At 34.1% G+C, this 23,191-nt stretch overlaps 1 protein-coding gene across 1 annotated transcript in view; it reads left to right on the top strand.

The window, feature by feature from the left end:
* Window positions 1-23,191, top strand: part of RYR2 (ryanodine receptor 2) — a 383,210-nt gene that overhangs the window by 303,396 nt on the left and 56,623 nt on the right. Inside the window, exons 66-79 of the mRNA XM_063390404.1 lie at window positions 770-851; window positions 3,267-3,397; window positions 5,191-5,511; window positions 6,874-7,114; window positions 7,525-7,612; window positions 8,623-8,715; window positions 9,048-9,218; window positions 10,177-10,236; window positions 14,352-14,486; window positions 17,549-17,661; window positions 18,309-18,405; window positions 22,134-22,237; window positions 22,753-22,804; window positions 22,938-22,991. Coding sequence (XP_063246474.1) covers window positions 770-851; window positions 3,267-3,397; window positions 5,191-5,511; window positions 6,874-7,114; window positions 7,525-7,612; window positions 8,623-8,715; window positions 9,048-9,218; window positions 10,177-10,236; window positions 14,352-14,486; window positions 17,549-17,661; window positions 18,309-18,405; window positions 22,134-22,237; window positions 22,753-22,804; window positions 22,938-22,991 — 1,742 coding nt within the window. The remainder of the gene's footprint in view (window positions 1-769; window positions 852-3,266; window positions 3,398-5,190; window positions 5,512-6,873; window positions 7,115-7,524; window positions 7,613-8,622; window positions 8,716-9,047; window positions 9,219-10,176; window positions 10,237-14,351; window positions 14,487-17,548; window positions 17,662-18,308; window positions 18,406-22,133; window positions 22,238-22,752; window positions 22,805-22,937; window positions 22,992-23,191) is intronic.

The raw sequence follows: 23,191 nt of genomic DNA, 5'->3' as shown, positions 1-23,191 counted from the left end.
TTACCCTGTTTTGCTCACAATATTTCATTCATTGCATGTTGGGGGATATTAGCACTGTAGTAGAGACTACAAATGACATCTGTGGCAAGAATGGGAGTTTTTTCCTTCTTGATGGTACTTATACTGTTGTAACACTGCTGCTGCAGAGTGCATTATAAAACCATTTTTTCAAATAGATTTTAAGAGTATTTTCACAGTTTTATGACTACATAACTTAATAATTTAAAAACATCCTTTGGTGAAGTATTCATATGAACTAAAGAATTATTTGTTGTCTTTAATCCTTTGTAACTTTAAAGTGTAAATTAAGTACATGCTATTAGCTGGTATGAGTGACTAAATTTAAAAAAAAGTTAAACTGTGATTAAAATAATTAAATATCTGTTTAACAGGATTGCCTTGATTTTGCACGGTGGTATTCTATTTGGAAAGATGCCATGTGTAAAGGGTTGATATGCCATTAATTTAATGAAATTAGTGCACTAGTGAAATACTTTTTATTAATGTTTACTGTATTGTTTACTTTATAGTATTTAGTTTACTGTTTTAGCTATTAACATGATATTTAAGTAAATGGAAGTTTTGTGTACAACGTATAGTACTCGGACGTCCAAAGACTTTTTGTATTTAGTGGGTGATTTCTGTGGGTTGCCTTTGTTAGCTTAATATTTTTAATTCTGTTATTGTCTGAAAAAAAATATTTTAATTATTTGGGAATATATTGCAAAGAAAAATCTCTTTGTCAATATAATTTTCTTCTTCTCTTTAGTGGAAGATGTTCAGGTCTCTTGTTACAGAATATTGGCCAGTTTATATGCTCTGGGAACCAGCAAGAGTATCTATGTAGAGAGGTAAGAGGGAAAATAATTCTTCTACTTTTAATATTTGCATTTATATTTAGCATTATAAATTTGCAGTTCAGAAATTAATATAGGAGAGTATTATTGGGAAGATATCTTGAAAGAAAATACAGATGGGCTCAGATGTTAAATGGAATACAGCTGCATTTACTACAATATGCTTAAATATTGCATTATATGTTTGTAAAAATATTTTTCCTAATTAAAATAAAAATTGCAAATAAAATCATCTGGCTTTATAATAAACAACACTTGATTTGAGGATTAACTGAGGTATTGTAAAATTATGTCATTCAGCTCAACAATTGTTGTGTTCTTGCTTCTATAATGTTTAATTGTGATGTATATTTTTGTCATGGGTTAACACAGCTTGGTTTTAGTTAAAGAGGAACACTGCCCTGTAAGGACCTGTTAATTTCCTGTGGAAAGGACAGGTACCTATCAGAAGCCAATTTTTAGATATTTTGACATATTGTGTGACCATTGAGGCTGTCTTTAGTTAAAGACATCATTTTATGGGGGAACAGTGCAGCAGAAGTGTTTGGGAAAGGAGAGAAAATCATCCAGATTCTCCTGAAAGCCAGTTTTGCTGTCAAGAAGAGCAAAGTTAAAAATTAACAGGTCCTTACAAGGCAGTGTTCCTCTTTAACTAAAATCAAGCTGTGTTAACCCATAGCAATTTCTTTCTCATTATCCCAAATTTAATTTAATTTGTCACTTGTACAACACTGTTTTTTCCTAGCTCACGCAGGTAAATGAGACATTGCAAGTGCTATTCTACACATCTATGTATCTGCTAACACATGTCCAAGTTAAATTTGGTCTGTGTAAGCCATGTTTGGTCCAAAAATAGAGATACCTAGAAAAACTCAGTTCTTAAAACTGAATATTTGCACCATAGTGACTAACACTTTTCTGAAGGAATGCTAAAAAGAGTTCATACATGTCAGATATTGGCAGCAGTAATTTAACAAGTTCCCTGTCTAGGAAGTGGCACTCTCCAGCAGATCAACCTGTGCATACCTCCAGAGCAACCCCATGACATACCCTTGCTTACCTGGTGGTGGTATCATAGCCAACAATATGAAAAATTATTGGGATCAATATTTAAGTAAAAAAAACCAACAAAACAAAACAAAAAAACCCAAATCTGTGGAAAATCAGGTCTCGTTGATTTCATTAAGGACATAAAATTAATTAATTTTACTATTTGGCACATAAAGGATATGGGATTTGTTTTGAAGACAGAATATATCAGTGTAAGTGACAATTTTTGTGTATGATTGTCTGCCACCATCATTGCAATTGAAAAGCACGTAGCATGCTCTTCACAGTGTGTGTGATGGATGGATGTTTTGCTTATGAAGACTTAATGTAAAGGGGAAAAAAGGAAGGAGAAAACAGTATGAATAATAATGGGAATGAAGTTATATTTAACAAAATCAAGTTTAATGAGTTTGATTTAAAAAGAATAAAATCTCCAAAACCGAGATAAACTGTAGACCGAGGATGAACCTTATGAACCTTGTCAAATAACAAGATCAATTTTGAGGTGTTTTTTTTCCTTTTAACTTGAAGGTTCATTATTCTCCTGAGATCAAATTCTCTTGGATTTCTGCCACATGTGTGATTTGGTCTCAGCTAGGGATTTCTCACCTCTCTAAATTCTGCTGTGATCAATTCAATTCACTATTAGAAAGGCTGCTTTAACTGTCCTACAAAGAACCCAAGTGAAGTGACAGGCCATCACTTACTTTTTCCTAGAAACTGGCTTTTTAAAATTTTGACACACAAGGAATTTTGATTGTCAAATTAGTGTCATATATTTGAAAATATTAAAGCAATGGCTTTGTGATAAAATTTCAGAATTCTTCATCATTAAAAGCAATTTTTCACTCACTGAAGAACTTGACTTTCATACTAGACTAAGCATGAAAGTGATTACCACTATTTCTCAGAAAAACAAAATATCACTTAGATAAAATGAAAGTTGATTTTGGTCTCCTATTCTACACAGTAGCTTTTATTAGTAGGGATTATACAATCCGTAAAGCTGAGAGGGAAGTAATAGAACAGAAAGCATTTTCACAATTACTTTGGTTTCCCCTTCATGTTTTTTATTTTCTATAAGCTGTGTAGGCAACCTTTGACATTTTGTCTTTACATATAATTCTATATTAGCAGAGGGTTGCTAGACTTCAATTTCTATTACATTTTTCTTGTGTTGAGGATCCAAATAATGTTGTGACTTCTCTCTTTGAAATGCATTCATCTCAGAATACAACCCCAAGATGTGGTCAGTCAGTATTTACCAGGTGACTCCACTGGTGGTCCCTTCCAACCTTACCCATTCTGTGGCTCTGTGATCAAAGATGTGTGTCATTAATGGTGTTTGTTAATTCACAGGCAACGATCAGCACTAGGAGAGTGCTTGGCTGCTTTCTCAGGGGCCTTCCCAGTGGCTTTTTTGGAAACTCATTTGAACAAACATAATATCTACTCAATCTACAATACCAAGAATGCGAGAGATAGAGCAGGTATTTCCAGAAACTGACATCATGATTATGAAAACATGATTTCACTATAAATGCTGCTTGCCTTAAGACATGTGGTTTTGCATACATTTTATAGTGCAAGAATTTTCTTGCAATATCATGGTAGTGTTTCTTTTCTAAATCTTTCTTTCTAAATCAATTTTCTAATCAATTTCTTATGTAAATCTTATAAAACTGATCATTTTACTTTCCTCATGTTACTGATATTTTAATGTAGAAATACCATTCTCAAAATGCCACTTTGGAACTTGGAATGAAGAGACTTTGCACATTTTTAGTAACTCAGATATTCTGTATTTGATCATAAAATTATGCATTCTCATCAGTAGCTTTGCTTCCTCAGCTTACATAAACAATATTGGGTTCCTAAAACATACATACTTGCAGCTGAAGGAAAATAGCTTTGCTCTATTAATTACATATATTATGCCCTTATAAAGTAAAAAAATTGCAGTTGTATGTAGATTGGGTTTTCTTTGACGTAAAAGACAGTACAGCTACTTTACAGTGCCATTATGTATGTTTACTTTGCATATATCCTTTTATTCTGTTCTTGATGTTTCTTATGCTGCAACATGATTGTTGAGTAAGGTCAAATGCACAAACTGTTCCTGTAATAAATAGAAGTTGCAGTAGAACTTTACAAGCTCTGCATATATGCTGAGTCTGAATCATATTACAGATACACAAAGATGACCATGTTCATATAAGAGGCCATTTTATAATGGCAATGATTTTATAACTTCACCTTTATTTTTTAAAAAAAGGAAACATAGCAGATTTATTCTCCAAGGAGCTGTAGTATCCAAATTCGAAAATATCAACAATTATGCATACTTGCCCATATATTTCATCTATCTTAATATATCTGGAAGGATATAATCGACTGTATTGTCATGATTTTTAACAGAAAATTGAGTTTTTTTCTCAATATTGCATAATCTTTAAGGAGACTATGTGACATCTGTGTTATATATATTTGCTTTAAATAGGAGAAGATACTACTTTGCAAAAGAGACTGGCCTTAGAACAAGGAATTGTGGAATGCTGGTAGAGACATTCATATTCAGAAGTTGCAGGCTAGGTTTTTGCTCTATAGATGTGTATGTCATTGTATGAATTATTATATGAGCTTAAGATTGTGCTTGCAGATATTTTTTTGTAGATGAAAGAAACTGCCACAAAAATCGAGGCAACTACAGTGCTTTTTCACAGGAAGGAACTAAAAATTCAAATGAATTAAAAAATAAACATTTACAATCAACATACAATGAACATACAACATGTTCATCTCTAGAATCAGTTTCTCAAATCTGCGCAATTTGTTAGGACAAGCAGTGGTTTCTGTTTGTTTTATTAGAATTCTGGGTCTCATCTGAAGTGTTGTTAAAAGATATTTCATTGTATCAGTTTGTTTCCTCAACTGCAAAACTTAAGCTGGAAGGGATTTGGAAATTTAAGCTTTATTTTGTGTATAGAAAAGTGCATCTGATTCTCTGAATTCATTCCACAAAATTTACATTGTTCAATATTGGAATTCAATATTATTAAATTCCTGTTCTTTCAATATAGGAATTTTAATTACAGAATTCTTCAAATAAACAGTTTATTGCTCAACAGTATGAGAGGATGTGTTTTTTATTTTTGTGTTTGGTATGTTTCCTTTGGATCCTAAGGGTGCAAATGTAAACAGAAAACATAAGATGTATTGAATAGCAGCTGAAAAGAATTGTTTTTCTTTTATGACCTAGTTTATTGATTTTTTTTCCCAATAGTTCTCAATTTGCCAACTAGTGTAGAAGAGGTTTGCCCAAATATTCCTTCCTTGGTGAAGCTAATGGAAGAAATAGTGGAACTGGCAGAGTCTGGTATTCGTTACACCCAAATGCCACACATCATGGAAGTCATTCTGCCCATGCTGTGCAGTTACATGTCGCACTGGTGGGAGCACGGGCCCGAGAACAACCCTGACAAGGCTGAGATGTGCTGCACAGCCTTGACGTCAGAGCACATGAACACTCTGTTGGGTAACATTTTGAAAATCATCTATAACAACCTCGGTATTGATGAGGGAGCCTGGATGAAGAGATTGGCAGGTAAGATGTGAAAATACATTAATGAACTAGCAAACGTGCGTGTATATTCAGAATGTATATACACACACAGAGACTCTGAATCATTCTTTATTACCTTGTTAAAGTTGGAGTAGAAGAACACTCATATTTTTACCTTTTTGAACAATACAGATCTTGATGAGCCAGAAATACTAAGCATAAGGAAAAGGCAGCGTAAGCATTATGTTTTAATATCTCTATAAGCAGTATAAGAAGCACATTAGACTATTTCTTTTTCCCGAGAATATACACATGTGCCTTTTGCAGTGTATTAAATTCAAGGACTATAGTAAATTAGCCCCATTTGCATTATATAGCAAGTTTTCATTTGCAGATATTATACAGTTCCTTGCTATTCTGTATGAGTGCTGGATCCTTAAAACCCGCTTTTGAAGGTGTATATCTAACATATGCATTACAATGAAATGTCAAAATTCTTGTGTCATTTTTGTAATAGTTATGTTGACTTCATGTTATGAACAACTTGGGATTAATTTAAAAATGCTAATTCTCAGTGTTACGATCTCTGAGGAAAAGTCACTTCAGTGGTGTGCATTCAATTTTTCAATTAGACTTTCTTATGACTTTTCAGTATTTACTGTAGTAGTAATTTCATTCATGGTAGCATTCAGAATTCCTAGTGTTTTGAGAGTTAGTAATGTAATGCACTCTAAGAATAGGCGGCAACTGGCTAAAATTCTGTGTAATTTAATCAGTGTCTTACAAATGGTTTAGTACCAATGGGCCCGGTTGAAGTGCTGATTTACATAATTGTTCTTATGAATAGATTTTCAAAAAGCATTTAGCTAACAAGTCTGAAGTGAATCAGTTGAATCACTCCCATCTGTGTCTACATACAAGATTTAGCGTGCTGAAGAAATTCAGGCAAGCTGTTTCCATGGGTTTTCAAATAACCAGAGCATGCTTTCCAGTTCCCCTTCACTCAAGCAAGGTTCAAAGCAGAGGCCAGTAGCTGAGAAAACTTGTGTGTGCACTATGTAGCTATATATGTGTCCATCCATACCATTAAACAGCTTCGGCATTGCTCAATAAAAGTATGCAGACAAATACCATGCTGATAGATTACCAGTAAAGAGGTGTTTCAATTTTTATGATCTTGCAACTTTAGTCTGTGAAGTTGCAATTTCTGCCCTCAGACAATGTGAGTTGACTTTGTGAAATCCTGACCACATTTAATTCTTGGCGAAACTTCTGCTGATTTCAATGGGGGCAGGATTTGGCTCTGTAGCCTAGAAGTAAGATTCAAGAAAGTGGGAAAAGGTAAAAGATTTTAGTTATATTTTGTGGCCAGGTATATATTATAATATTCATTGCCTTAAATAGTGTTTTCCCAGCCCATCATAAGTAAAGCGAAGCCACAGCTCTTAAAGACACACTTCCTTCCACTGATGGATAAACTAAAGAAAAAGGCAGCAGTGGTTGTATCGGATGAAGAACATCTAAGAGCAGAAGGCAGAGGTGACATGTCGGAGGCTGAACTGCTCATCCTAGATGAGTTCACCACTTTGGCACGGGACCTCTATGCCTTCTACCCTTTGTTGATTAGATTTGTGGACTATAACAGGTATGTGGAGAGGAATAGGTCAGTGAAACTCATAAAACCTTCCTTTTTATTGATACCACCTCTTATCCCATGATGTGCCTATCACTGAATTAAAGTGGCTTTTACTCAGTCTGACAACCTTGCAGTTGCTCAAGCTAATGCTTTCTGACTTTTAGGAGGAGCTGGGGTCTTTTTGAGAAGAACACAAAACAAAATTGCAATCCAGATCTATTGGATTAGAATTAGGATTAATGTTAAAGGATTTTAAGTGTTTTGAAATAGGACATCAAAAAGCCACTGCTACCAAAAAGGATTAAAAGCATATATTACTGGTTTTGTTGATTTGTATCCTTGTAAAATGTTGAAAAGTGATTTCAAAACATAAAGACAATGAGGATTATCCCCCTTTTCACCCTTTTAACAAATTTTAGGGCAAAATGGCTGAAAGAGCCCAATCCTGAAGCAGAAGAGCTGTTCCGCATGGTGGCTGAGGTCTTCATTTACTGGTCAAAATCTCATGTAAGTAATTCCTTGGTAAATACTTGTTTTAATAGGTAGATCGGTTATTTAGTGGTTATATTTGTAAAACCAATTTAGTGACTGCAGATGAGAAGATATTAATGACTCACATGTCTGACACTTTCGAAAGGGCAGAGAAGATAGAAGGCTTGAATAGGTATTTTGTAACATAGTAAACTGATTAAAGATATTTTTCTTACAGATTCTGGTTTGTTTGTTGTGGGTTTGTTGTTTGCTTTTTTTTTTTTTTGGTTTTGTGGGATTTTTTTTTACTATATTAAGCTCATTGCATTTTGTATCTTTTTTTTCCTTTTCAATTATTTTAACCCCATAGCATTTTTGTTATCACACCTAGAACACAAAAAATTAAAACTCCCCAAAGAGTCTAATTTCTTTCAGACATTAGATCTTTGTATGGACTGTTATCTGTACTAAATTTCTTTATTTGCTATAGCTTCAATTCTCTCAAGTCTGGGGAATAAGATGCCTTTTAACTTCAGTACTTGTGCCTGAATTTGACTGTAAGACTTATTATAAACAACACTGTCCACAAAAAGTGATTAAACTGTAGATAAATACCAGATAATGAAATCACCTGTGATTCATAATTTCAGTCTTTTATTTAAATGTACTCTTAGATACCTGAATATAGTGGAAATTTATAATGGGGAAAAAATGAATGACTAATTTAGTAGTAAGGGAAAACCTGGACAATATTGTTATATTGAATTGGAGGAGGAGTGAGATTTCTAGTATGTCTTTTTCACAGCTAGGGAAACATTTCCTTCTCTCTAGCATGAGGAAAATCCCCAAACATGCACCACCTGAGTTATGCAATGTAAATGAAGCAGAAAATTAAGGACATTGTTAATCATCTGTTCATTTTTACTACCCTTGTCTTCACTTGTGGATTTTACAAATTTCTACTTAATTTGTATTTTTATTTAAGATAAGTTTAGATAGAGCACTCATATAAATGCTTTTAACTGAGGTCTTCTGTATATTTCCAGAATTTCAAAAGGGAAGAACAGAACTTTGTGGTACAAAATGAAATCAACAACATGTCTTTCCTTATCAGTGACACCAAATCTAAGATGTCTAAGGTAGCATTAAAATTTTCATATTTTTTCTTTGCAAAGGGAAGGAGTCAGGAAGACTCCAGAGAAGCGCCTTTTATTGTTTGGTGGGTTTTCCTGTTGTTTTTGTTGTTGGTTGTTTGGGTTTTTTTGGGATGGGTTGAGATGCAAAACACAGTCATTTGAGAAACACGTTGGAAAATATTGGCAATGTTAAAATGCCAGTTCCACTGGACGAGGTTGCTCCTGTAAAGGTAATAAGGAAATTGTCAAACCAGAGACAAGTACAAAGTCGCTAGTACAATTCTTTTATTTAATATTGGAGTGGGTTTCTTTTTCATCTTTACTTTATTCTGCAGGCAGCAGTTTCTGACCAGGAAAGGAAGAAGATGAAGCGAAAGGGTGACCGCTACTCGATGCAGACCTCTCTCATCGTGGCAGCACTGAAGAGATTGCTTCCAATAGGCCTAAACATTTGTGCTCCTGGAGACCAAGAGCTGATTGCACTGGCCAAAAATCGATTTAGCATGGTAGGTGCTCTTTTTGAACTTCTAAAAGGTAGAAATATTTACTAATTAAATCCTTTTACTGTTTCACCCTGTGTTCATTCTTACAGCATGATACAAAGAATGAAGATTATAATTTTGTTTTATAAGGTCACAGAGGGTGATTATGGTATATATCTACATGTTTTCCTCATGGCCTAAGCCATTTCTGTTTGAACATACTTATGATCAGTATGGATGTATTTCAGAACGATCAGTACATGAACAGAGAGAGTATTTAGTAGCTGAACTAGTTACTTCTCTTTCTTAATTTTTAATGCAAAGTAGCATTTGTTATATTTTATGAAGCTTGAATTTGGTTGGACTGATCTCAAAAGTCTTTTTCTAGTTGAGTATGTGACTGTCATAAAATTAAGAACTAGCTGTTTCCTAACTTCTGTGCCCGATATCATGACTAATTCCTTTTAATCACTCTCATGTGAATGAAAGAATTTCTGTAGGGATCGACTGTTTTAAAAGTGCTTCTCTTGGGTATATGCTCACAGTGCAATAATTTGATTTTAATTTGGAATATACTCCTTTTTTCAAGCTATAATTCTTTATACACTCTAGGGGGTCATATGACCATTGGAGTGCTAAACTGAATGCTATAAAAGAGCTCTGCAAAACAAACAGAACTCAAATTGTAGAAGGCTCGGTTCATGTCACTGGTTTTATTTGGTCAAACCTTCAGTATGTGTATACTGGCAATTTGAATTCAGGCTCACATTTAGTGTGGTACTGTGAACAGATATGTATGATGCTATCCAGAACTTGATCCTGCTAGGGTAAGAAAAGATTTGTCTCTGAGATTTTTCTCAATTGTTCACATTGTCAGTTTCATTCATCATCTCATGAAGTCCATGGTTGATATTTAAATTAATCATAACATTTCCTAAGTATGTTCTATTCCTAAATTATATGATTTGTAATCTATTGGCAGAAAGACACTGAAGATGAAGTACGAGATGTCATCCGCAGTAATCTTCACCTTCAGGGCAAGGTAATCTATATGCAGTTTTTAAATTTGATTTTTCTTCCTTTGAATTCATTTGTCAGTGCCATATAATGACAACCTGCCTTGGTTTATTAGGATAACTTGTTGACCCTTATTCTCTTCTGTCAAGTAACTTGTTCAAGTTAACTGTTAAATGTTAAGTATTTAATATGTGTATATATGCTTTATATACAATAACATATGGCCCTTCAAATCTCTCTCCATTCACACCATTAATATAAAATCAGAGATGGAAAGAAGTTCTATCACTGTTAAAACTCCACCTACTATTATTTGAGATAAAGTTGGCAAAATGCTCAAAGCCACTTAGTATCAGCTTGAAGTGTAAATGAAAAGGAAGATGCCATTTTGACATAATCTGTAAAGTGAGAAATGTCCAGTTTTCTCAGTTTGGTTCCTGCTTCTCAGCCCTGGGAAAAGAAGGTATTTTGGGAAAAAGTTTGGGATTTTTGTTATTGCATTCCAATTAGTGCCAGGCGAATAGCTTTAGGGGAAAAGTTTTGAAATGGCCAGCGTAATTAAACTCTTCTATTAATGCTTCAAACAAAGAAAAAGAAGCCAGAACATGGAAGTGTAATAAAACTATGCATGCTTCTCCTCTATTGAAGAAAGATGGAATTGGACCTATGGATGTTGCTTTACTTAGGATTTTCCTCTACCTCCTCCCCCTGCCTCATGTTTTATTCACCTCAAGAAAAAACTACTGTTTTCTGTGCTTACTGAAAGGTCACAAAAGAGTAAATATGAGTTGAAAATCTGGTGCTTTTTTTTTTCTGAACAGTTATTTAAGAATCATTCAGAAGTCTAGATTCCACTGCAATCGGTGCAAGGCAGTAATATTTTTTATTAATGAGCTGGTAGTGGGATGGTTCTTCCTGAATAATATGTGAAGATTCCTTTTCTCCCATCATGTTTTCTATATGTCACTGCCCTGTTAACAACAAAAGTGTTTAATCCAATAGCTTTAAATTTTAGAGTTTGCACGTAGAAAAGTTTACTCTGAAAGAAAAAAAGATTTGTTTAAATCCTAAAACCTTTAAATACTTGTCCTTATATAGCAAATATTGTTATATACTCAGAAGCAGAAAACACACAGGCAAAGTACAAGTACTAGGAAGAAAGCAGCATCTCTGAAGATCTTAAGAGCAACAGTACTTAAACATTGTGAATGCCATGAACATAAAACCTTTGAACATGAGGTGATTTTGTGTATAAACTTCAATAGTGTTTTCTTAATGATAATGATAGATATTTCTGTTCTGACATTTTCAATATGTGTACATTGTCATTTTGTGAGCCATGCGGTTACAAGTCTTGCCTGGGATTTCATGTTGCTATTTAGCACTTATCCTCCTGTTTTAACCACTTCAGTTTCTGTTTTGTTTCTTCAGTGATACATTTTGCTGTTAAGAAATTTGTCTGTTACTGCTTTGTTGCCTGTAAGTCATGATACATCCTAATACCTTGGTCTGTGCTTTCTCTACAGAAACTTCCTACGTTTAATTAAAAGTTTGCTATTGTTAAGCAACAAACATCATCTCTGCTTATACTACATGAGAAAAATAGTGCTTTTAATATCTTAGATTAATGCAATTTCACAGTGTCTTGATGATTAAGAGAAAAGTAATTTTAGCTAATCTGAAGTGCACACTGTTGCTTTTTCCAGTTGTAAACCTTTCATCAGTGACTATAGAATTTCCTATTTTTAAACGAATTCCCAGTGGAAAATGAAGATCTGAAAGAGAACCACATAATCATAGATAAAAAACCTGAAATGATATTGTAGTTAGATTTATTTTATGGCTGTTTACATATGACCTTATTAACTTTAAAAGCTCTGATTTAAACCTGTATGTGACAAGTAAACTGCAGACAAAACCATGATTTATCAGTGACACATTCTAGAGTTAACACTAAATGTGTATAAGTAATTACCTACGGTATAATGTCTAGAGTTAAATTCAGTAGTTGTGTACAAATTACAGTACAATTTATTCCATAATTCTCTGGTGTCATTAGGATTCAGTCTCTATACAGTCAAGTATAGTGTTTGAACAATAACAAGATGTTTCTTGTTGCACCCTTTTGTTGTCTGAGTCAGATATAATAGGAATGCAGGCCAAATGGTATTACAAATTTAAATTCTTATTTTCTACTATGGATTAATATGTAACTTAGTTATAGTGGTTTGTGTAAAGTGGCTTCCAAAATACAGGAAAAATACTGCTGTTGGAAAGAATAGTTTTCTTCCAGCCACAGCAATATTCTTTCTTCAAATGGTGTTTTCTGTTAACCACTTCTCACAGGCACCTAACATTCTGTTATTTACATAAAAGCTAAAATGTAATTTATACAGATTCCTTTTTGGAGTACTGCACAGTTAGCGAATTATCTGTCCGAATCTTCAGCTATTAATGTTGTGGCGTCTATTTCATGCATTTGTCTACCTTTGTCTACATTTGTACATTTGTCTTCACCCTGTTTCTGTCTTTCCTTTCCTTGCATGCCTGCATGCTGTTACTCAGTACCAAGCCTTTTATTTCAAGAAATTGATGACGAAACTTGCATTCATTTTGACACGGATGAAGCTCAAGTCACCAAAATCTTCTTCCAGCCATTCTAATTCACACCTTGAATTGCCAACTACTCATACCCTTAGAAAACTACCTGTACAAAAAAGCTGTACCTTGATAGAATGTGTGGAGTCCTCAGATCAAAAGACATCTCCACCTGTGATTAAAAAGTCTTTTGTGGACTATCCATTCATGATGATCCGGTCAAATGCTCACGCAAAGACGGTGGATGTGACAGTTGTTAAGAAATGGAAAAGCCGAAAGGTGGAAGAAGTGCCTGCAAAATATGGCTTTCTAGGTTATAATAAACTATTAATGAATGACTGTGTAAGTTTCTAATCATTCCTGGAACTAGAGTAAACTGTGTATCATAATATGTTTTGTGGAGGTAAATTAGCATTATTGTCTCATCTTGGGCACAAATTGAAATCTGGATCCACAAAGAAGTTTTGGACAAGTAAGTGTTGAATTCAAGCCCCATGGGGATCTGTAGGGTTTAACCCACCAAGTTCTTTATCCATCCAGGTAGTATGTCTTCAACGGTAACTGCATAATCAGGAATGGTCACTGTCTGTGGACACTGTGGAGAACTGTGGTTCTCAGTTGAGTGGGTCATCGGTGTCATTGGCACAGTAAATGGTTGCAAAGTGTGTTGCATCAGTCTTGATTAGCAGGACTGGGGAAACAAATAAACCAAAAAAGAAATAATCAGTTGTAGAACAGAGAATTACAGATTAATGAAGTAGAAAAAATGAAATGTAAAGAGAAAAACTTGATAAAAAAAGCATTTTGCATCTTACAGTTCTTTATAATTTATAGGCTGTTGAGCAAATGCAACTTGATTTCATTTTTCCAAATTACCTTTTAATTTTTTAGCTAATAATCAGTAAAATTAGGATTTTCTAACAATTAAAAAAAAATTAAAAATAGATGTAAGTGGCATTACTGCTAATTTCTATGACCGAAAACTAAGTAATCCCAACTAGTGGAGCAACACTTTCAATGTTGTTTCATTTAATAATGGGAAAGGCAGTGTACTAAGTTATGTCTGTGTACCTTGTATTCATTAGTTTTCCTCAAATATTATATTCATTCCTGATGCCAGTGGTATTTGTTGACCAATGATTTTTGCTATTTGTGTGATTATTAGTGTTTTAGTACTGTGGGACAGGTTGCCCACAGAAACTGTGGATGCATCATCTCTGGAAGTATTCAAGGCCAAGTTGGACATGACTTTGAGAAATCTGGTCTCGTGGAAGATGTCCTTGTGTATGGCAGAGGGGCTGGAACTAGATGTCCTTAAAAGTGCCTTCCAATGCAAAACACATTTTATGTTTTATGGAAGCTCTTAGCAAGCATTACACAAATTAGTCTTGTTCTCACAGTGTAAAGGATGCTGTATGGGTTAGACATGTAAAAGTGTAGGTTGGCCATATAAAGTGTTTCAGTTTACCTTTGAAGTGATTTCTCTACTAGTTACACTGTTTGGACCATTTTGCCTTGACATGTGGAACCTTTCTCCTGCAGCTTGAGGATCCCGCCATTAGATGGCAGATGGCACTTTACAAAGATTTGCCAAACAGGACTGAAGATTCCTCAGATCCAGAGAAGACTGTGGAAAGGGTCCTTGATATAGCTAATGTGCTGTTTCACCTGGAACAGGTTAGAGACGTTTTACCAAGCCCATTGCTTCTTAATCTAAATAAAAGTATTCACCCTTTCATTTTTACTTTCACCTGCTGTATTAAATGTTACGTTATTTTTTCTTTCTTTTGATGGTTACAGTTTATATGCCTAATCCTGTGGTTTGTAGTCCAGTATCATGTTCATAGGTGTCTCACAGTGTATTTGCAGCAGCTCCAACAATTTGGTTAATCTGGTGAACTCATATATTCTTTGCTGTATTCAAGAAACAGCAGAAGCAGGTTGGAGGAATCATTTTTTCTGAAAAAGATCTGTCAGAAATTTTAAGTTGCTTCAGAATCTGGCAAAAGCTCTATTGTATTATTTAATGGTTTTTTTGCATTAATAGATAAGTTTCCCATGTGACATGAACTACAGTAGCTTTTACTTACTACTGTATTTTATTTTGTGTCCTTTCCATATTCTTTAAAAAATGAAGTTAAAAAATCTCCTATGTAGATACATTTTACAGGTCAAAGAATAGTTGATGAGTTATTTTTTATTACTTTTCTTTTTGAATTATTACCTGTTTTGCACCTTAGTTTTATTATATTTTTCTTTTTTAAAATGTAGTGAAGAAACAGGAGATTAACTTGGAGGGTGTTCCTAATGGCAGAGAAGAACACTGCTGGTTACACACCATAGGCTACAAACTGTCTTCATATAATTTGTTCTTTTCTTTTCAAAGAACATTTGAAAATTCAAGGTTCTCTTGCATTCTCATTAGATTAGTTGGTTTCACTCAGAAAGTTCACTCTTCATACAGTTTGCTAGCCTTGATATGGATTTGCTTTAAGTTCAACAGCTTTACACAGTTGGGTAGAAGAGAATGAGGAGGAGTAAACTAAATTTTCCCTGTTGCCGCATAATGTGTGGAGCAAGCAAAAAGTGATAGAATATGGAAGTAAATACTTGTCAGTCGTGATTTGAGGGAGAGGAGAGGAGAGGAGAATGGGTGCTGGTTTGAAAGGATATAGGGTTGCTCTGAGGAAAGACTAGAGGAAAGCTAGAAATATGGGGTGGAGGGAGGGAAAGGTTTTCTCTTCAACCCTGTTTTTTTTAAAGTTGACTGAGATGATCCAACAGTACTACAGAATAGGAGGGATTCCCACTGTAATACCAGATCAACATTTAAAATCAGTACTTCTCATCAGACTTAAACAATGACTTGTTGGCAGGTTTTCTGCTTTTTTTTTATGACTACCTTACACTATTTGTTTAAAGATTAAAGACTTATCTTCTGTAGATAAATGCTCAGAAGCTTTTGTTACTGAAATGGGAAATCTGATGTCTTTAAAATGAATGAATATATGAGCACTACGTCTGTTTTTAGGATAGCCTTGAGTAATCCTTTGCTCTCTGTATATAAATACTCTGTTCTCCATATATACATGCTCTAATGCTTTCTGTATTGCACTGGCAACAATCAGTCCATTCTTTGTATTTTCTTTCCATGCAGACCTAACTTCTTTGTTTTTACTGTTTTCAGAAATCTGCTTGTGTAGGCCGAGGCTATTTCTTCTGGGAAAGTATAGAGGGATTTATAATTGCTTGTGAAGATATTACTAATTACCTAACTTTCACATTTGGATTTGTCTGACTTTTAAATTATTAGTGCTGGCCTTTTTTTTTTTTTTTTTTTTTTTTTTTTTTTTTTTTTTTTTTTTGTGACTCTAAACGTGTTTGCAGTGAATGCTTTTTTGGTCCTTTCTCTTAAAAGATATTTCTCATTTGTATTTTATCTTTTAGAAAGCACTTTCTTAAGATTGCTACCATTTAATCTTACAAGTATAATTATATATTTCACAGAATGACAGTGGTTTAGTCTGTTTAATTAAATGTTCATTGTTTAACTATTAATGTTTTTGTGTTTCACTAAACTGGATAACCAAATGTGGATTGAATATTGAGTCTACATTAATACCAGAATTTTCACCACGTGTTTTACATATAAGGCTTGATTTTCTTGCAAGGGAGAATTACCAAGACTTTCAGGGTAGAAAAGATACTTCCACTGGCTTCTTTGATGCTATTGGAACACAGTGGAGTGTAGTTGTTTAAAAAAAACAAACAGCCCACCCAAAGTTCAACCCCCCCCATAACTCTACAACAATTGCATAGGTTAAATCAAATTATAGAATATTTATGGAAGATGTGTGAAATCACAGAAACTCTAAATAGGTTGTGGGAAAGGAGTGACCTGTAGCATGGCCTGCAATCATAGTTCCCAGTTAAGCAGTCAGGATGGTTAGTGCAGAAGTATGGTTATATGCAGAAGTATGCAGGTGCTCTTCAGCACCACAGTAATAATTTTCTTTGTATGGAAACAAGAGTAAAGGTGGAAGAAGAAACTGTGAAAGAATAAAAGATAAAGATGGACCACACCCTATTTCATCTCATGTTACTGTAGAGCCAAGATGCAGAAAGAGAATATATTTTAAGACAGAGCTGTAGTTTTATGAAGTGTAGCTAAAGTGTTTTGAAGTATTTTATGTACATTCTGTGCTACTTGATAGAAAAGTTTTAGTCCTAAGTCTTTGTACTTGTCACTCTTTTTTAAAGTTAATTCCTTTCCATCGTAGCTGATCATGGTACATATTAAAAGATTATTGTATCCATGAAAATTTCTTTAAGAATATTGTCTGAGGCAATGTGAAGGTGTACAATTTACCTGTACATGTGTAAAGAGGTACATTTAAAGATAGAATGAATGAAGATTCTTTGCCTTAGAAGTTAAGGCTTCCTGAGACATGGCCTTATTGATGATAGTATTCGATCTAAAAGATAGAAAAAGTAGAATCAAGTAAAAAAGAAGAATATCTATATCACAGCAGAAAAGGGAGATTTTTGCTTTATTTTCTAAATTCTGCTTCTATGATTTGGCTGAATGCTTGAACTCTGTCTAGAACACTTTTTCTGATCTATTCTTCTGTTGCTTTTCTACTTGATTTATCTCTTAACTAACATTTTTACTACTATTACTGTTTCCAGACACTAGGGACATTGCCACATTATTTTTCCATGTCTATTTTGTGTAATAGGTTGAGCATCCTCAGCGGTCCAAAAAAGCAGTGTGGCATAAGCTGCTGTCTAAACAGAGGAAAAGAGCAGTAGTGGCCTGCTTTAGAATGGCACCATTGTATAATCTGCCAAGGTAAGAGCTATATTGTTCTGTCTTTCAAAAATGCACTAACCGTCATACAGAGCTATTTGGCCAGCTCAAAAGGGGAAAAAGAATAAAAGCCAGTAATTAATAAACTACTTGCTATTATAGTTTGTATATTGTATTCTTTTTATGAGGTTTAATTACTTTTTTCTATCTTCTGAAAAGAATAACAAAAAATACGATTTTCAATTCCTGATTTCAAGTTTATCCTGAACATTAAAAATTACAATTATTTGAGCACAATCCAAAGTTATCTGTTGCTGTTATATTAATATTTGTATTAAAAGATAAAAATATTTTATATTAAAAAATAAAACTCAGCAATGTGGAATTTATTTTATTTCTTTATTATTTTAAGATTTATTTAAATTTGTATTTATTATCGCTTCCTAAATAATTATTACTATTTTTTAGTATCAATTTTACAAGTTAGTGGGACACAGTTTTAAATAAAACATTTTAATGTAAATTTTCTTTTTAAATGGGTGCTTTGATAGGTTTAACCATAGAAATTTTGCTTCACTTTTAAATTATTCCTGTAATGACTGGACAGTTCTTCAAGCTAAATGAAATTTATATTGACCAAATCTTCTTTTTAAAAGTTTACAGCTTTTGTTTTAAATGTTCCTTTTCAGACACCGAGCTGTCAATCTCTTTCTTCAAGGCTATGATAAATCTTGGATTGAAACAGAAGAACACTATTTTGAAGACAAACTGATAGAAGACTTAGCAGTACGTCTGGGTGAAAGGGTCATAGGAATGTATTATGGTTTAATATTCATCTTGTATAGTAATAATTATAAATCTGTGAAGCACCGATCACTTAAGCTACATTTACGCAAACGGATGAGCTATAACCAAGTCACTCTGACAGCTTTGTAAAATTTACACATGATGGAGATTCCAAAATCCCCTCAGGCTGTTTGCTTCAGGGCTTCAATAACCTTTTATAAAGCTTTTTTCTAAATTATGTGCCGTCATTCCCCTATCTCTTATCTTCTGCCCTGTGGAGAGCTGGAACAGACTATTCCCTCCTGTTTTGCAGCTAACCTTTGTGTATTTGAGGACTATATAGACCACATTAAAGCCATTTAAGTCAGAAGGTTAGAATATGAAACTAGAGGAATCTAGTCTTAGATCAGTCAGTTCCTTAGAAGCTGTCAGAGTCTGCTCCTTCACAGAAAAATCCCCATGTAAGGGACATGAAGATTTTTCCCAGTGGTTAAGTGTTAGAGCCATGTCTTTAGCCTTGTAAATAGTTACAGTGATTGTCATTTAAGTCTGGGGTCTTTGTCCCTTACAGTTCTCTCTCTGAAGAGAGACAACTCCTTTTCACAAAAGGAGCCCTTTCTTGGGCAAAAACTAGTACTAGGAACTGATTCAGTCCCTGGGAGGTCCAACAGAACAGTCTGAAATCAGTCTTTTTATTGTAAGGAGAGCCTCCTCTCTGCAATAGAGAGAGGAATCTAACTGTAAAATTTCTATCAGGAAAAAGCTGTAATCTGCTTTTACTGCTTAAAGCTTATGCTTAAAACCAGCTACCCAACTTGTTAGAGTATTTTGAAAATTAGGATCAAAATAGTGGAAGGGAAATCAGCAGCAATGAGCTCAACACAGACTGGAAGTTCAGTTTTGCCAGCACACATGCAGAATTAATTTTTTGTATGAACAAGCATTGTGTAAAAACAAGAGACTTCAAAAAGCACACAAAACTCCATCTGTCTTTTAAATAAAGTTGCATCACATTCTTGCTGCCTTAGAGCACTCACTCTGAGAAGGGTGAGAGTTTGATTTTCAGCTTTGTAGAGCTGACACAGAATGCTTTGTGGACATGAAAGGTGTGGTTTTGTTGCTGGTGAATTTTCTTCTTAGGGAAACTATATCCTGGTTTAGGAAGGAGTTAAAAGTTTGTTGAACTGTCAAGATGGAATCACAGCCTAGGCTAAGGTAGCAGAACTCATCTGGAAGGGGAGAAGGGAGGAGCCATGGGCTCTCTGGTGTATTCTTGAAGGGTTGTCTGAAGTTTCTGAACTGTTCACATATTAAATAGCAATACTAATCAATCCAGGACCCAGAAACTGTAGGCAAGATTCCTGACTTTAACTCTCTGTAGTTAGTACACTACAACTTTTTATGCCATAGTGAGTTCTTTCTCTATGCTGAGAACCTTAACCATTCTTTTCTGCAAAGTAAAAATAATTTAAAGGAAAAAATACAGTCAAAGCTACTTTCTTCCTGAGTTTGCCAGATCCCGGCAATTTATAGACTGTGGTAAGAGGTTTTCTGGGATGTGGGAATTGAGCATTTCCATCGCATAAAAGCAGAGAACTGAACTAACACTTGCAGTTTTGTTCCCTGAATCTGCTCCCCTTAAGTCTGTTATACAAATGTGATACTCCTTCTCCCACTTGTGAAATTAAAGGAGAAAAGTGTACACTTGTGCTCTTTTTGAGGATTTAATTGTACTGATTCTTAATTCTGATTCCACAAATCAAGCCTCCAGGGGAACTAGATTTTTTATGTTTGATGTTGCCATCATAAGGTATTCAACACTTTTTATTAATTATAAAAATGTTTCTGCTTAAATAAATAGGTTATATGAACACTTAAGCTTATTTGACATTATTGTTGATTTATTGGCAGATGTTAGTGGACATAATAACTTGTAAGAACAATATGTTTAATAGAACTATAGATTTTATAAAATAGTAATAATACAATTACATTATATAAAATAATATTTTTAAGTCTTCAAGATTTCGAAATAGCAGCTAAAACTTACCCAACCTATTCGTTTTACCCTCTTATATTACATTCACATAAAGCTTTTTTATTTTACACTTAAATAATTATAGGGCAAGTGTCTCAAGACATTGAAAATTAGGCATACTTATTTCCCAGAAATGTCAAAAAATCATTGATTCTACTGTTCATACTGTGCATAATAATGAGTTCTACTTAACTCAGTCACTGGTGAATTTGATCCTTGATTTAATTTCAGTAAATCTATGTAAACTAGTAGCACATTAACACAACTTCTGCCCTTTTGTTTCATCAGTTTTTATCGCATTAGGGAGATATTCTGGTTGATAACATTATGAAGTACAGAATACTTCCAGTTAATTAAAGAGAAAGGTCAGCATTCTAAATGCGACTGAAATAAAGAGCAAGGGAAGACATACATAATTGTTCTGGTCTTGTTATTGATACTGTAAATACTATCACATACTGCAAAATGTGAAATGAACCTTGTATGGCCATCATAGAGTGGCATATGAAACAACCACTGTGCATAGATGTCAGCTGAAGGGAATTCTCAGCTGCAGCCAGTCATGTTTGGCAAGCTGTTTGGGAAAGGTGGATTTCACCGGCCCAGAGAAATAATAGTATTCATAGGTGTCTATAAGCATTCCCCCAGAAATCTGTTTGGTATGCAAAATCTGTTTTCTTAGTAGACAACAATCCATTTTCCTTGTATCTCTGAAGTGGCCAACCCATCCTTATTGCTTAACAGATAACATATGACAATATAATAATGTATTACTCGTGCTGTCTTATCAATGCATGGAATTATTTTTATCTGTATTTTGATGTGTAGTGCTAGCTGAAAACAAGGAGGAAGAGTAGGTATATTTTATGCACCCAATTTGCTTTGGGCTAGCAGATTCTTCATAGAAAAAAGGGTCTGGATGAAGCAATTTTGTTAATAACTTGGAAGGCAAAGCTTACTTTCTGAAAAGTGTGATAAGAAGCCAGAGGACAGATTTTATGGATGCTTTTCAGAACACTGCTTTTGTCATTGTTGGTATAGTATTTAGGACTACTTTAAGCCAACTGAAGCTGTCTAAAACTGAAAGCAAAATAATCACATGAAAAAAGAATGCATTTATGCATTTATATATATTACTGAGTCATATCTAATATTTTTTGTACATTATTGATTTGTCATCTCCTAAACTTCTACGACCTGCCAACATTACTATTGTTGGTAGATAGAGCTCCTTGTGTCTAAAACTGTTGGTAAGCTTCAGGCTTGGATTTCTTCTCCTGTTTCAAGTCTATGCTAGGTATAGTGTTGCCTGAGAAACGGGATTCTCATTTTTATCTGATGAAGCTGGTTAACATAGCAATAGACAGTAGAATAGTAAATGATGGCATCTGGTTACCACTGAATAACAGGGTAAAAGATTGAAGTTATTTTCAGAATGTAGGAAAGCGGGTTGATTTTTATGTGGAGAGGAAATCTAAAGCTTTGCAAGTGCTATCATCTTTGTAGGTCTTCATGGCCATAAACAGATTTGGGGTTCAGTTTTTTCGTATTTTGCTTGAAAGTTGCTTCTTCCTGGTTGTCCAAATCAAAATTACATATGTTAATATTTAATGTTTAGTAAATTGCACAGAGTAAAAGATTGTTTACTATAGGTAATGGAATATACTTTTATTTTTTTTTTCCTCTAAAGAAACCTGGAGAGGAACCACCAGAAGAAGATGAAAGCCTTAAAAGAGTTGATCCTTTGCATCAACTTATTCTTCTATTCAGTCGAACAGCCTTGACTGAAAAATGGTAGGGATGGTGTAAGAGACTACAGAGTGTGTGCAGATTTTCAGATTATTCCTGTGTTTGAAGTCATATATGTCTCTTTTCAAGTGAGATTACATAAGCTAGGCCAAAATGTGCGTATAAACACATGGTGAGTTTGAGTTACACTCAAACCTCTTTAGCTTGTGGTATGTAAAGAGATTTTAACATGACTTTTTCATAGTTATGGGTGCTGTGCTCAGGGCTGACTCTCTACAGTCTATGTTCTCTATTGACAGTTACATTCTGAATATGAAATATATTCTAAGTATAATTAAAAATTAACTATATTCACTTTACTGGAAGGTGTTTATGAATTTCTGAGTACTGTGTTTGTAGCTGGTTTTAATTTTCCATTTGTATAAGTTAATGAAGTCTTCATTTTCCAAAAATACTTTTATTTATGAGCATAGAAATTATTTTAAAATATTTTCGCACTTCAATTCTACTGTAATGGCTCTAATCTTCCTCATTTTACCTTTCCTCTCTCTATTAACCAGCAAACTGGAGGAAGATTTCCTGTATATGGCTTATGCTGACATTATGGCAAAGGTAATTTGTTTGATACCTATTGCTTATTTTGTGTTTTAATGAAGTTAATGAAGAAGATCAAGAGAAAAATTTGTAAAGTGTTATCAGTAAATTGTGAGTTATCAGCAAATGTTTTCTTTCTACATGGTATCAGAGCTGCCATGATGAAGAAGATGATGATGGTGAAGAAGAAGTGAAGAGTTTTGAAGTAAGATTATGCTTGTTTTGTTTTTCTTGTCATGTTAGACATTATTTCATAGCTTCCAGCTGACATTTATGTTTTTTGGTTCATGGCTTACTGCAGCTTATTATGCCACTGAACTGCATGTCACAAGCTGGATATGGCAGATATGAGTCCCCAGATTAATATTAGTGAAACAAAAACTCGCATGGTATTACATAATATAA

This window comes from Prinia subflava, chromosome 2 (genome assembly GCF_021018805.1).
Source record: "Prinia subflava isolate CZ2003 ecotype Zambia chromosome 2, Cam_Psub_1.2, whole genome shotgun sequence".
Lineage (NCBI taxonomy): Eukaryota > Metazoa > Chordata > Aves > Passeriformes > Cisticolidae > Prinia > Prinia subflava.
The sequence above is the reverse complement of the archived record's forward strand: the minus strand, read 5'-3'. Positions and strand labels throughout refer to the sequence as shown.